The sequence below is a fragment of the Cololabis saira genome, chromosome 2 (assembly GCF_033807715.1).
Source record: "Cololabis saira isolate AMF1-May2022 chromosome 2, fColSai1.1, whole genome shotgun sequence".
In the NCBI taxonomy this organism is placed as follows: domain Eukaryota; kingdom Metazoa; phylum Chordata; class Actinopteri; order Beloniformes; family Belonidae; genus Cololabis; species Cololabis saira.
The window spans coordinates 28,309,886-28,325,310 of NC_084588.1; the positions used below are offsets into that span (position 1 = coordinate 28,309,886).

At 38.2% G+C, this 15,425-nt stretch overlaps 1 protein-coding gene across 12 annotated transcripts in view; it reads right to left on the bottom strand.

The window, feature by feature from the left end:
• tjp1a (tight junction protein 1a) overlaps positions 1-15,425 on the bottom strand; it is a 122,323-nt gene that overhangs the window by 59,160 nt on the left and 47,738 nt on the right. Inside the window, exon 1 of one of the 12 annotated variants that reach the window (XM_061742454.1) lies at positions 5,384-5,836. The exons of the other annotated variants lie outside the window; for them this stretch is intronic. Within the exon in view, the coding sequence (XP_061598438.1) occupies positions 5,384-5,407 (24 nt within the window). The 5' untranslated portion in view covers positions 5,408-5,836. Of the gene's footprint in view, positions 1-5,383; positions 5,837-15,425 lie in introns of those variants that run through there. 12 annotated transcript variants of the gene reach the window in all.

Genomic DNA, 15,425 nt, shown 5'->3' on the forward strand with positions numbered 1-15,425 from the left:
AACTTCATGTCCTCTTTCACTTCCGGTAGTTTTCAGATTTTCTAGATATATCTTTAACAGATTAGGAGTTACGGTTGTGAGAAGTCCTCAGCCAAATCCTGTTAACAACAGGATGGTCATAGAGGGATTTCAACTTGACTTAAGATTTTTTATTCATCATATGAGCAGAAAACTTTGTTCTTAACACAAATTAAATATATCACATATGTTTGAGGAAATTATTTTCAATGTTTTCTTGTTAGATGGCGCATGTCTTAATCTTAAACCATTTAATTTTGCCATTAGGATTTAAAACAGCCCAAGTTATTGCACAATTCATAATCTGAATAGTCAATTAATTGTTTCAATAATCGATAAATTATTTGACTATAAAACAGTCATTAGTTCCAGCTCTATTGTACTGTAAGACTCCCAGTCGCCAATGCATCACATAGTGTAAACATTAGGGGTGTAACGGTACACGCATTCGTACCGAACCGTTTCGGTACAGGGCTGTCAGTACGGTTTGAAATACAATGTTTAATAGTAGCTAGTTAACAGGCTTGTTTTGCACACAGAGCATACTTCAATTCCGAGTTCCCACACGGACATCTTAAGTGGCGGACTGGAAGTTTGTAGTCAGCACCGGACTCCCACATGGGGGTTTTTTTTTTTCCCACTAGCAGACCTTAAAGATAAGAGAATTTGAAGACCCTCCCTCATCTTTAAGGTCTCCTGTTTGGGAAGACAGTTTCCCAGTTAAAAACAACAACGGACAAAGTTAAGTAGATAAGACGAGATCAGTGTGCCAACATTGTTCAACAACAATCGGGCATGTTTGTGGCAACATGTGAAACCTCATAACGCATTTCAAACGGCACCACGCTAAATATCGCTGCTGAAAGGAAAGAAACCAGAATCTTGTCAACGCAGCTATGCTTTGGCATCTAAAAGGCTTTTGCCAGTAATTCAGATCGGGATAAAGCTATGACTAATGGCATTGGTGTTTTTATAGCAGCAGATCTGCGACCATACTCACTTGTTGAGAACACAGATTTTTAACACAGTTCAGTTTTAGCAGATCTCAGGTTTATTCAGCTACTGAAGTCATCAGTCCTGTGTAGGGTTGCAAAATTCCGGGAATTTTCAAAGTTGGAAACTTTCCATGGGAATTAACGGGAATATATGGGAATTAACGGGAATATATGGGAATTAACGGGAATTAACGGGAATAAATAAGAAATTTACAGAATTGAAGGTTGGCCCTTAACAGGGAACTTAAATATAGTTGGGGGAAATATATTGTAGCATAGTCTTGGCTAAAACAACCAGATTTAATGCAAGTACACTCCTCAATCACTTGCACACAGCACATTGCTTACTGCAGGGCTATTGAGGCCACACCCCCTACATGCACTGTGCATTCCACCATCACATGCACAGGTGATTTCTTGAAGCCTGGAGGCCACACATTTGAGCTCAAAGCACAAGACTATTGAAGCCACACATTTGAGCCCACGGACTATATAAAGTCAAGTAAGTTTTGATAATATTATGGGGTAAATATATTTGATCTATAATGGTATTAATGTTTAACTTGCAAATATTAAATAAAAAAAACATGTTGAATGGGACTTTTTTGGAGGGAGTGGGGCTCCTTTTATTTAACATTTTGAATGGGACTTTTTTTTTTTTTGGGGGGGGGGGTGGGGTCATTTTACTTTTTGATTGGGTGGGGGAGTGGGTGAGTTAGTATTTACTCAACATTCATGTTTTTGTTGTTCATTAAAATAATTGTTCATACAAGAATAAAAACTAAAGTTCTACTCAAATAAATCTGTTGAAATGTAATGTTTTAGTATTATCTTGCATGGATATCTGCTTATGACAAAATAAATATTTACATTTATGTTTGGATATGATACAGTTTGTTTAAATTACCCCCAATTTCCAGTTAATTCCCATAAATTCCCATAAATTCCCATAAATTCCCAATAATTCCCATAATTCCCATAATTCCCATGGAAAGTTTCCAATTTGGAATATTTCCAAAATTCCCAAGCTTAACTTCCCATGGAAAGTTTCCGGAAAGTTTCCGGAAATTTACCGGAAATTTTCCACCCCTTTGCAACCCTAGTCCTGTGGTACAAGCTCTTCTCACATAATTTCACTTGACAGAAAAGGTTCTAATTGTACACTACAAACAACAGGTTTTGGGTAAAAAAAACCTACTGATGAAACCTGCCTGAGTAGCCTTAACATGTTTCTCAAGGACTAAATGGGTTTAAAAATACACTATATACGTTATTTAGATGAGTTGTTAGGACACTGATACTGAAAGCGTATTTTTATATTGAAGACAACTGACTGACTTAAAAACCGTAAATAAAATGGGAATTTAGAGTGATAAATGGGATTTGTTAATACAAGGAGTAGCTAGAAGCTTATCTGGTTAAACAATAGTTTGAGAATACAACAGACAGAGACACAAACACAAAAATAACAAATATTTAAACAGTGAATTGTGACTGTCCTGAAAGAACTGATCTCTGACATTTGAGGCTGACTCAACCACAAATATTACTGCTGTTCCTGTAAGACTTCATAGCAGTATTCTATCATAGCTCATCACCAACTGAATTTCACGTTAAATATAACAAATGCTGGTGTCATAGCAGTTTATCACTTGTGATCAGATAGGAGTTAACATGTGGATAGTGACTGATAAACTGCAGAGAAGGTCAATGCAGTTGTTTGCAAGTCATATGTCAGACTGATTATGCCTTGTATTATTTAAATAAAAAAGCACAAATAAAATGCATACAATCAAACGTATTAAGATACTTGTCTTTCCCCTCTCATGTACAGGCTGTCCATCAACAATTAGGTAATGTGATCTGACCTCGTTTGGGGTAAAATAAGGGGAATTGCTAATCCTCTACTAACACTTTGTTTCCCCTCACAAAGTGTAGTGAAGTCTTCATTCAAGTATGCCACCTCACTGCAAGACAATTGCATTTTATTGTAATGTGCTGTCACAAAACAGCAGCACATTTGTGTGTGTGTGTGTGTGTGTGTGTGTGTGTGTGTGTGTGTGTGTGTGTGTATATATGATGCCCCCTAAGAGCTGTAGAAATAACTGTCATCCAGATCTTACAGTATCACTTTGAATAGGAAGAACACAACAATATACCAATGACTGGAATAAAATGCACATGCATAATGTGTACACATTAGTGCACATTTCCAAGATCATAGGGCATAAAAAAGTTAAAAATATTTTAAAGGCGTTACTCCCATGTTAACCATTACGAGGCTAACGAACAGAGAGTTTTATATCAAGGTGTATCCGTTACTATCACAAACAGTACAGTGTAACGTCATCAGATCACATGAAGGAACTGGTTTCGTCAAACTGGTACAACCACTCAAACCTGAATATCATTACCTGTGCTGGACAAACAGTACACATTCCTTACTTGTCAAATGAAAAAAAGGATTGTCAAAGAGGGGAAAATAAGGACAATATTCAATGCAACTTTAAGTCTATGGGGATAACTGACATTGTTTGCTTTTCTAAGTCATGCTTAAAGACAAAAAAATTAAGAAAGCACATGGCGTATCTGTGGAAATAAAGATATCCATTGACAAAACTGCTCTCAGCACCTCACCCAGCCCGTTTCTGAAATTCTGCAGTGATGCTTTATCAGTGACTTATGTGAAACATTTTTCATAACATTACAGGATATGCAAGGCGGGACAGATACCCAACCAGCTGTTTTTAAAACGGATGAGTAAACAACAGCTTTCTACTCATGAGATTGGTAAAGCTATTGAGAAAAGAAAAAGACAGACTTATCTTACACAGTTGTAACAATAAGCCTTTTTTATAAAGATTACACTTTTGGAAACATATGTCATGCCTTTTCTTGTATTTTGCTCTCATCCCCTTATCAAATTATGACATTTAAGGGAAAGGCTTTCAAAATGCAGTGTAATGGTGTACCTGATCAAATGTAGCTAGTGGTCTCTGCTTTCGTCTGAGGTCTCTGGGATGTAAAGAGGGTCCACTACCAGCATTTATTCCTCACACACTCCTTTACTTTTTTTTAGATTCACATGGATTTCCTGTCTTTCCTTAATAAAACTAGGACTTTACATATCAACAGGTAGCTGAGCTGAGATCTGCTTTGAATGTGGCTGGCTGATTTATCATTGACAACCCATCAACAGTCAAAACCAGGGGCGAAAATCCCGGGGGGGACAGGGGGGACAAGTCCCCCCCATTAGTAAAGCTGTCCCCCCCTAGAATAATTTGAGACAGAATTAATAATTTTGGAACAATGCAGTAGTATTTAGTAGTGATGCACCAAAATGAAAATTTGTGGCCGAAACCGAAAATAATAATAAACAGTAAAATCTCATTACACTTAAAACAAGAGTCATCACCAGAAAAATAACTTGTTATTTGACAATTTTCACCTGTTTCAAGTAAATTTTCACTTGAAATAAGTAGAAAAATCTGCCAGTGGAACAAGATTTATCTTATAAGCAAAACAATCTTGTTCCACTGGCAGATTTTTTACTTATTTTAAGTGAAAATCTACTTGAAACAGGTGAAAATTGTTGTTTTTTTCCAGTGATGAGTCTTGTTTTAAGTGTAATGAGATTTTTTTTAAACTAAAAATGAGACATTTTAACTAGAAATAAGACAAATATTCTGGTTAAGATTTTGGATTTTTGCAGTGTATTATGTCAGATGTGCTGTATTATTGCCACCTTCCACCTAATACCATTGTTTTGTATTACTTAAGAAAGGTATTCTGCCTGTTTGCGAGATAGAGATGAAAATGTCAAAATGCTGTATTAAAGGAAGGCTAAAACTTTTATTCCTTGTCTCCCCCTGGATTTATTCTCTAAAATTTTCGCCCCTGGTCACAACCATTAAAAAAATCCGACTTATTTACATCCAGTGCAGTAGGAACAGTGCAACTGGCTGTAGCCACTATTTAGTAGATGCTGGCTTCAAAATAAAACCATGCCATGCACGCAACACACAAAAACACCACCACCATTAAGGCTCATTTATGGTTCCGCGTTACACCAACGCAGAGCCTACGCCGTAGGGCACGCGGCGACGCGCACCATACCTTGCGCGTCGCCGCGTACACTACGCCGTAGACTACGCCGTAACCCTACGGCGTAGGCTCTGCGTCGATTTAACGCAGAACCATAATTCAGGCTTTACGCTTCTACCTTTACCAATACTAGTTGTTTCCAAAGTTATCCTGCTAAGCCACAATAAAAGGCGACCAAAACCCTCACATTTCAGCAATAGTAAGGCCTTTTTCACGCTTATTAACTTACATAAGCCAGCAGCATGTTATCCGGGCAGGTTACCCACCTTATTTGAAGCTTTGGAGGACATTTTACACTGCTATCCCGCTCCAACAGTGGCAGGGTTAAAGTTGCTCTCGTCTTTGTTTTGATAATCACTCGGACGTTGAATTGTTTTCACCCAGCAGCCGCCACGCCGGGGGCAGTGTTATTTTATTTTATCCGGGACGACAGGAAACATGTCATGAAAATACGTGCGGGGAAAGACCAAAGTTCATTATCTTATCTCTCCCCTGCCTTGCCCGGATCGCCAACGTTAGTTAGTCCAGCCAGGTATGGGAGTCTCGGGAGAAAGTCGACTTGGAGAAAAACAAAAAACACACACACAAAAAAAAAAAAAAAACAGAGCAAACCGAAATAAAAAAAAAATCAACACTTTCCTCTTGTAATGTGGCCAGTCGTTAAGCTGTGGATAAAAAGTTGTGTAGAGTGAACATCACCGGGACGGTGTGCTGCAATGGCTGGCTGAGGAGTGAACCTCTCCCTCTCCGACACACGGCCGCCTCGGCTACGGCCGGACCGCACCATTCACGCTAAAATAGGGGCGTGCGACTAGACAAAACATCTGGATACCTCTGTTTGTGTCGAGTTTTATTATTTGGAAAATAATTATTTTTAATATTAATCAGCTACAAATCATATCTGTGTCAAGCCGTTTAAGCTATATCCCACATCTATTTTTGTAGGTGATAAAAGCCCCCCCCCCCGTCCCAGTGCTCTCTTGGTACAAGCAGCCCGGGATACAATAAGGAGAAGCGACACCGCTGTCCCTGTTGATGCTGAATGCTCATTTTCCCCTGAAAGATGATGGAGAAATGTACATTACTCAAGGACCATAACGGCCTTTAATGATGTGATTTTTGAGGGCAAAGTCTCAGCACGCTCTGTAATTTTTTTATATAAGAAGACACATCTCAGTGGAAACAGTGTAAAAAGGAGGTCATACAAGAGCGTGCCCTCAGCGCTGAACAACGTGAGCCGAATGTTAAAGTAAAAGTTAGTCGCATAAACAATGATCGCCTCAAATGCCTTTGTGCTGGGTCGTTTGTTAAAGTCTAAACAGTCCAATTTAAAAATATCGCCTGAACAGTTAAAAAAATATTTTTTTTTTGTGGTTACATTACCTCACAGGAAACCACAAAAGCCATTCAGTCAGGTTTCTATGACTTCCTAAACCAGATCCCACCCACAGGATGCAACAATCTCAGCTTGTATTGTTTCACTGTTTAGTTCTGTTTCTACCAAACAAGACAGCCCGTGAACTTTAAAAGTGGGCCTCGGGAGAAACACAAAATGATGAAGATGCAGGACATTGTAAATGAAAAAAGAAAAGGAAAAAACAACTTGTTTTTTTTTTTTTTACAAATACATCCAGGTTAATTTAAAGCACATTAACACTGGGACACGCCCTGCCTTATCCAAACAAATGGAGAAATCACTCTGCTTCAATCTCACTCTCGTAATGATTATTTCCTCTGTGTCTCTCCTCCTCAGCTGCGGAAGAGGGCCCAGTGACAGTGTAGGTGGTCTGAGGACTTAATTCCCACCAGACATAAGCCTAAAAAAACCAAAGAAACACAGCCAGCCGAAAAGCAGACATGTCTTGAGGGTGGCAAGCAAAGAATGACCTCCACAAAGGTTAGTTTGAGTCAAGATGGAAGAAGAAAATACAAAACCACTTAGGAAAGCAGAATCATTCCCAAAGTAAATAAATACAAAAAACATTGTCTTTTTGCCAAAAGAATTCACCCCATTATGCAAACAAAGATGCAAAAGACAAAAAACAAACAAAGAATAACATAGAAGTAAAACAATCCACATGCGTAATACATACTAGTATAGATGCTAGTCGCTCACTTCTTCTGAATGTCCTCAGACGCTTGTCAGGATCAATAAGCGCAGATAGCAGCATGTTTAACATAGTTAACACTCTGATATGCACTGACAATAATTCGCAACTGAAATTACCCACACGGAGTTTGCAGATATTGTCAATCACTTCCAAAGTGACAGTAAAGAGAATAGGTTCCTCTGCTGCTCTCTACTTGCTCTCATCCATGCCAGTGAGCGTACCTCAGATGTTCTTACGAAGATAAACAAGACATTAGTGACACTCCAATTTGATCAAAGCTATCTCTATTACGTCTGCTCACATCCCAGCTCCCTCGCTTTCTCCCCCCCTGTTCTTTCCCCAACGTGCACACACGAACGAAAGCATCCTGACAACAGGCAGCTTCAAAGCTCAGGTGCACTCATGGAAGAGCAAGCATGTGGAAAACAAAGGAGAATATGCAGGCCCACATTTGGTTGGAACACATCACAAGGTTCACTCAACCCAGTTCCTCCTGCAGAGAAAAGGCTAATGTAGAGTGAAAAAGACTAATGTGAACACGCTAAAAATGTAAAGCTGATCATTGATGCACAAAGAAAGCGGTCACATAAGTGAACACACACAGGGACGTGATCACACAAAAACAATTTGATGTTTGATGCGAAACGTTTGTTTCATACAATTGAAAGCTCCCAAGCAGATGTTTTCCCCTGTTTTCGTCTGTCCTGAGTTAGGAGTCAGATGCCTGATCCCTCCTGTGCCTTGTTGACACAGGCCTGACCTGCAAATCCAGCACAGGATCTTTGTTTCTTCATGCTAATAAAAACCTTCTGGAAACACACCACCTGAAGTTCCTCAGCTACACCACAAAGGCTGGAGTTATTCTTAATATATACATTTTACAGCAATAATTCATGCAGAAGGAGTGAATAGTCTTCCTCAGCTCTAGCACCAAATCCTTTAGTGGGACTGATACGTTCATGGAAATGAACACATGTCTTTGTGGTACTTTCATAGGATGTTGTTTGTAATAACAACTATATTACATATCCAGTTTTAAACCACAAGAATATCTTTTATTTTAAGAAACACTGAGCCCGTCCTTTAGACCCACCACCTGCAGGAGGCATTATAATGGTTTGGTTCATTATAAACTGGGCAGTTTTTTAGCTGATCCTGCTGAAACGGATGGGCTTCTCACTTACATGTGTTACTGAATGTGGGGCAATTCCTTGGAATAAAAATAAATTCAAAGAAAACTTAATTCATGTTCGATATTAAATTATTATAATTTGTTTCCACAATATGTCAAAGTATAACCCACCTGAGCTGCAAAAGTATTCATGCCATTGTCCATCTTCAAAATCTATGTCATTTTCAGGACTCGCAGTGAAATCGAAGACAATGAAAACATCTGCCCTCTTCCCGACATAGATGCATCAGCAGAAGTAAAAGCACTTCAATTTTTCAACTTGAGGGATGTCTGGGAATCTCTGCTCAAACTGATATCCGGTAGAGAAATATTTGTAAAATTTCATCCACAAAATTTCAATCTACTCAGTAAAAGCCACAGAAAAGGGTTTGGTGTAAATCACGAACGATCCGTACACAAATGTCTCATCTCTGCTTAAGAGACCAACTGTTTGTGAGCAGATTAGTATCATGTGACAGGATTAGCAAATGTACCCATGACCTTCTGGGTCAATATTGTACTTGCTTTGGGGGGAACTTAAACACTACACATATTTGATCTTAGGAATCCGAGAAACAAGGATTTTACATGTAATGAATTGGTATGTTAATTCATCAATCTATAAAAATCAGGTAAATTATAGTGATTCACCTCCTAACCAACCATGTCTGATTAGAACAAGTGAAAAATAGGCAAAAAAAACGAACCAAAACACAGGAACGATTGACAGAGCAATCTCCACCCAGACTTTAACTCAATTGAAAAGATTTGGTTTAACTTTAAAGAGCTGAGCATAAACAAATGCCTGCAAACCTCAATGAACTGAATCAACTCTGTGAGGAAAAGGGGGCTGAAATTCCTTCACAACCATGACTTGTAACATCATAAAGAAAACAATGACTTCCAGTTAGTGCTGATGGAGGTGGTTCTACAAGCTCTTAAATCTTGGCGTGTGCTTAATTTTCACACACTGGTTCTGCATTTTGGCTAAACTTTTGTGAAATAACTTACATAGCAGAATATATCATCAGTTGTTGTTTATGTGAGGTTGTATTTAACTCCCACACTAAAGCTGTCAACAAACTCCAGTCATGCCGTCCTGCCCATCAATCACATTCTCTCTTAAGCCCACATCAGTTTCCAGGACTGTACTGGCAAAAACCTAAGGCTGCATGTAGTTAACTTGATAATAATAATTTAATTACCTGAGCTAAAAGTGATAGCTATTGCGTATTTAATGATACTCTTCATTTCCTCAAATAGAGTGCACCCAAAAGAAGAAAAGTGAGCTTGTGTGAGAAGAGTCTCAAGTGTGGTTATTTTGAGTGACACTTAGCTGCACACAGTTCTTGTGATGATGAAAGGTCAAAAAAAAGAAAAGAAAAGCTTCTAGAGCACTAAATTTATCAGGGGAGGTCAGCCACGAGTAGAAATTCACCAGGCTGCTTTAGCTCTTCTGAGTTCTTTTACTCCAAAAGACAGCTTATGATCAACCAAGCATAGAAAAGATAATCAACATTTATTTCTTTTTCTGTGCCTTTTTTTTTCTTTTTCTTCACAGATGAGGAATGCTGAGCCTTCTACAGCCAGAGAAAGGAAACTATACTGCAGTGAACCTAGATGTAATACCTCAAGCAGTTAAATAAATGATGTCTAGCGTTTCAGAGTATTACAACAAATGGACTAAAAAGTGTTCTCTGGAAATAAAACAGGCTATTATAAAGTAGTATGGTTTTTCTTGACCTGGACCAGCCTGGATACTAACTGAGGGATTTATTTCCTCTGTCGTGAGACTCACACCCTTATAGCATTCAATTCACTGTGAACGTGGTGTGGAAAAAAAATAGCCATTACATCATGCTTTCCTGCCATGTGACAACCCCACAGTTTGCTGCAGAGTGATATTGTAAATTGAAAATATGTCAAATCCCAAGGCGAAACCCACAACACACTGTGTGTGTGTGTGTGTGTGTGTGTGTGTGTGTGTGTGTGTGTGTGTGTGTGTGTGTGTGTGTGTGTGTGTGTGTGTGTGTGTGAGTGAGAAAGAGATATGGAGTTTGTGATTTGCCAGTAAATACTTTATGAACAACAACTGAACCTTTTCCCTTCATTGTTACAACAGCAAACAATGCAAACGGGACTTCAAGGAGCATTTTGTTGCAACCCAGTAGGATAAATGTATTTTAATGTGTCGGTGCTGTGCAAGCAGGAACAGATTGTACCCTGTTGTTTTATATTTTAGTAAAGCCCCACAGTCATGTTTTTGTTTTCTAATTCAATTCTTCAAATTCATACAAGGCTAGAGGAAGCCATTATTAGAAAAAAAAAATACCTATGGTAAACACTGGTGAAAAAAAAGAAGTTGATAATATTCAAATAAAGGCGAAAAGGAGGAGAAATAATTGTTGCAGAAATGTGTTAAATATCTTGCATAAAGACTGCACTTTCGTGTGATTTCTATCATCCTCTTACACCAGGGTGCACTAAAGTGACAGGTGCGTGCATATACTTGCTGACATGCTGTGGCGGTTTTCCAACCTGCTCTGCTAACTCCAGATTCAGGCAATTCAGCAGTGTGATAGAAGAGTGAGAATACATACATATATGAATTTAATACTAAAAAAGGAATGAGTACAGTTTTATGTGTCCGACACAGCCAGAATTTTACATTTGGATGTTCAACCCTGAACTTCATCTAAACAAGCATTGGGTATATGTTTCAGCTGTTGAAGTTTATAAAAAATAATGAATAAAAAATATTATTTGAAAATGTTTTATTGTTTTCTTCCTACAATTATATTTTTTTCTATGTCAATTAATGAAAAATTGCCTCATACACTATAACTAAAATATAACTGCTGAATTGAAATGCAAAATTTCAAAAAGTGGGGAAACCCTGTGCAAGTTAAATACTTTGATACTACCACGGCTCTGTTGTAAACACATCTGGGTAACTTACAAACCATCTGTACAAACAGGCTCAGGAAATGTGATGTTTTGAGCACTTGGCTTAACCAGTTTATGTAATCTGCCAATAGTCTACATAACTAAAATAGAATAAAAGCCTTTTTTAAAGGTCCCCATGCAGAAAAATCACTGTTTCTATATAAGATGAAAATAGGATCAACTGGTTTCACATAGTACAACTTAAGACAAGCAAAACAAAACAATAACCTCTGCATCAGTGAAGCAATATGAGTTTAATAGTAGTCACCCTCACAGAAACATGAAGCAATTATGTGGAGCTGTTACTACGTGTCACCATGGATAGAGTTAAGAGGGTTGTAATAAAAGCAGCAATTGAACTGTCTGGCAGCAGTAACAGTAAATGTCCACCTCAAGGCCATAATAAAAGTGCACAAACACAATCTCCACTGTACAAGTTCACTGAAGTTTATCTTCTAAATCCCCATGAATCACAACTGCATTCTGAACACAAGCAGAGATACACACCAGTCGGTCAGTATTATGAATGTGATAAAGATTTCATTGTTATTGTTGCCTCAGCACTTTGGATATAAACCAAACCAGGACTATGGCGCTAAAGCTCTGATTCTCAGCCTTGAGGGTGGTGATATCTGTTTCAGATTAACAAGACTTCCTGCAAAGTCTACATTCAATTTATTTAATTGTTTTATTCAGCCTTTGTGATCCATGTGATGTCAGAGTCTGCAGCTAACAGGGATCAGCAACAAGTTGATAATTTCACTGTTCAGAAGTGAATCCAGCTTCATTTCAAATGCTACAGAGATTTTTTTGATTTTTATTTGTCTGCAGCAATGAAACATAACAGCAAGATTAAGGGTTATGTTTACTATAAAAATCAGTTGTTTCTTTCCATTTATTACAGTATGTCTTTGAAAGAATACTCTCCTGCTGCATAACCTTACAATTAAATATTTGAGTCCTCCACCGATAAGCCTGACCACTTTATCTTTGTACTTTTATTTTAAATCCTCTGTGCTAAATATTATTGAAACAATGCAAAATGTATCACTGGCCTATTCCTTTCAGACTGCCATGTGCACTACATGGTTGAGATTAAACCAGAGAGGGATTAGGGAGATACATATTCTCGAAAAGGCTATTTTGGTGCACGTGTAAGAGGCAGTATGTCCACGTCCATGTCCATGCCAACAAACTGTATGTGAAAAGTCAAGCATGGGGGGAATCTTCAGCTTTATAAATCGACAACATACACACAAACGAGCCCTCCAAAGCTGCCCCTCTTCAACGGAGAGCAAGAATGACGACTTGTTAAATCCAACAGCTGCGGCTCAAGTTACTCTGTTGACAGCAAGCACTAAAATGCCATTTGACACATAGTTTAAGTGGCATGTAATTGATTTTCAGGGAAGAGTAAAGATTTACAAGTCTAATACAGAACATCTCTGCAGATTTTAGGCTGACGTGCTGCTGGAAAACAATTATCTTCTGTCAAAGTAAAGATTTATTTTGCATCTCTCCAACAGTTGCGCATCTCAACCTCAAAGTCGAATGGACACAACTGCCTTCTCATTATTATTATAGAAGCCAAGGAGGACGTGTGAAAGCTCCTGTACACTGAATGATTTCTGCAGTCGTACAAGATCTATAAACATCTCACACTGTGCGACTTGGATCTGCTTAATCTTGGGTAAGATGTCAAGAATGAGATGCCCTCCTGAAAGGCTTTGAGGGGTTGTGATCTGATGTGGATAATTGTAGGATTGCATCGTCAGACAAAACAGCTCTGTTGCAGCTTTTAGGTGCATTGAAAATGCTTTAAAAATGAGTGGTGACGGAGGATGACCGGAAGCACGTCTGGCATCACAAGTTGCCAGATGTGAAGCTGGAACCAGTGCTTGAGGTAAGTCATTGTAAAACTGTAATATGACCCAGCCGGCTATTCAAACAACATGTGCAATAACTCGCACTGACTTCATGGTGTTGACCTGTGAGACATCTCAACCAAATTAGATTCTTTATCAGTCCCATAAAGCTTGATTTCTTTACATTTCGCTTCCATGTTCTCTTATTTTCATTTTTTTTTTTTTAAAGAATTGCACTTAAAGCCATTTTATTACGTTAGTCAGTAGACAAACCCCTTGGATATTTGACATTCTCAGAAAAATGTATTTGGCTGCATGACCAGTGAGACAGTAGTCGTCGAACCGCTCACATTGTATGATGTGGGACAACTGATGACACACGATGAAAGATATTTTCAGGATTTTTTCCCGACAACCATCTTTCAAATGCAACTGCAACTGCCTAAATTAGTACAGTGTATAGCAGGGTTGGGCAATGCTGGTCCACGAGGGCCGGTGTCCTGCAGGTTTTAGATGTGTCCCTGCTTTAAAACACCTGATTCAGCTTGTCTGCACAATTCTGTTAACGACACAGTCACTTCATGGTGCAATGAAGCAGGAAAACATCTGAAACCTGTAGGACCAGGATTGCCCACCCCTGGTGTATAGAATCCTTTACAATCATCAGAGGGTACACTGTAAAAAAGAAAACTGGAAATTGTTCAACTTTGAGTGACTTTTGATGTGTTCAAATAACTAAGAATCGAACAAAGACAAACATTCAACTCACAACATAACATTTATTGTCCAGTGTGTGTCTGACTGCACGTTTTTTGTAAACAGAATGCAAGAAGTTGTATCTGAACTCCAACATCAGCATGGTGATATCCTGGCAAATTACATAATTTACCTGTAGGGATTAAAAATTATTTAATGGAATTGAACTGAACTGAACTGAACTGAACTGAACTGAACTGAAATGAATCGATTCACCAAATAGGACATCATTGGGTGGCAATCCTCACCCCGTCAGTGACAATTTGGCAGTGTGCCGCAGGCTTCAGTCCATCCTGCTCTGATGATTTAACTTGTAATCACCATAATTATATTGAGATGAAATAACAAAAACAGCAGACTCAGTCTGCATTAACAGTGATAAACACTTCCTGTGTGTCATCTTTGATATTTCTGGTGATGTGTCTGATTAAAGCCTGGTTCATTCTCTGCCACATGGGGTGAAAAAAAGTTCACATGTGGGTATATTTTTGAGCGTGACAGCGTAAGAGGAATCCACAAAACAGATAAAATTAGAAACCTGTAAAGTTTGATGTTGTAGCTGACTGCCCTATAAAATATAAATGAGTGGTGAGAATAAAAAAAAAACCTTGCACATACATTTTATGTTTCACATATCTAGTTTTGTTCAGCCAAAAAAACAAAATATTGTCACAATTTGAAAACTGATATTGACAACGGCTAGGCACGTTTTTACAATTACCTAAGTACAATTACTGTCAGCTGATTTATAAAGTCACTGATTTCCAGAATGTTACAATTTAAAATAAATAGTAATTCATACAATACATAAAGAACATAAAGAATCAGCGGGCCACATCCTCCAAAGCACACTGCAAAAACTATTCTCTTAAAAAGTTTTTTAAAAAGCCCTGTTTAAAGTAAATTAGAAGGTTGTTTTAGATTATTTTTTAAGAATTCTAGTCAAGAAAATGTTTCTTACCCCAAGGGCATTGGATTTTTTTTATTACAATAAAAATCAATAGACTAATGGATAGACTAATGGATATAATCTTGGACTATTAAACTTATATCTAGAGGTGCTGTTTTTGCGGTGTAAAGAAGTGTCCAAAAATTACCAAGAGATGTTCTGATGAGGACTAAATTGTAAAATAAGAACGGGTCTAAAGGTAGGAAAGTAAAACCAGAGTAAAAAGACATTAATATACTAAATAAAGTATTGAAAGTGGAGGGCAGGATGAATGAAGGCTTCCAAGGTGCCACTTTATACTGTAAGTGGAAAGATGGTAAGTAGCATAACTAGAGGAGTTAGAGTTGATATGATGCCAGCAAAGATAATAGACATCAGTAGGAGAAATAACCAAAACAAGGACTGGGCCTAACTACACTACAGTGTTTCACAATGAATGTTTCAAGTCCAGTGAACTCAGAGTTGGCTTGAATAAAGGATGAGCAGCTCACCCCCTGCCCCCGCCGGTCC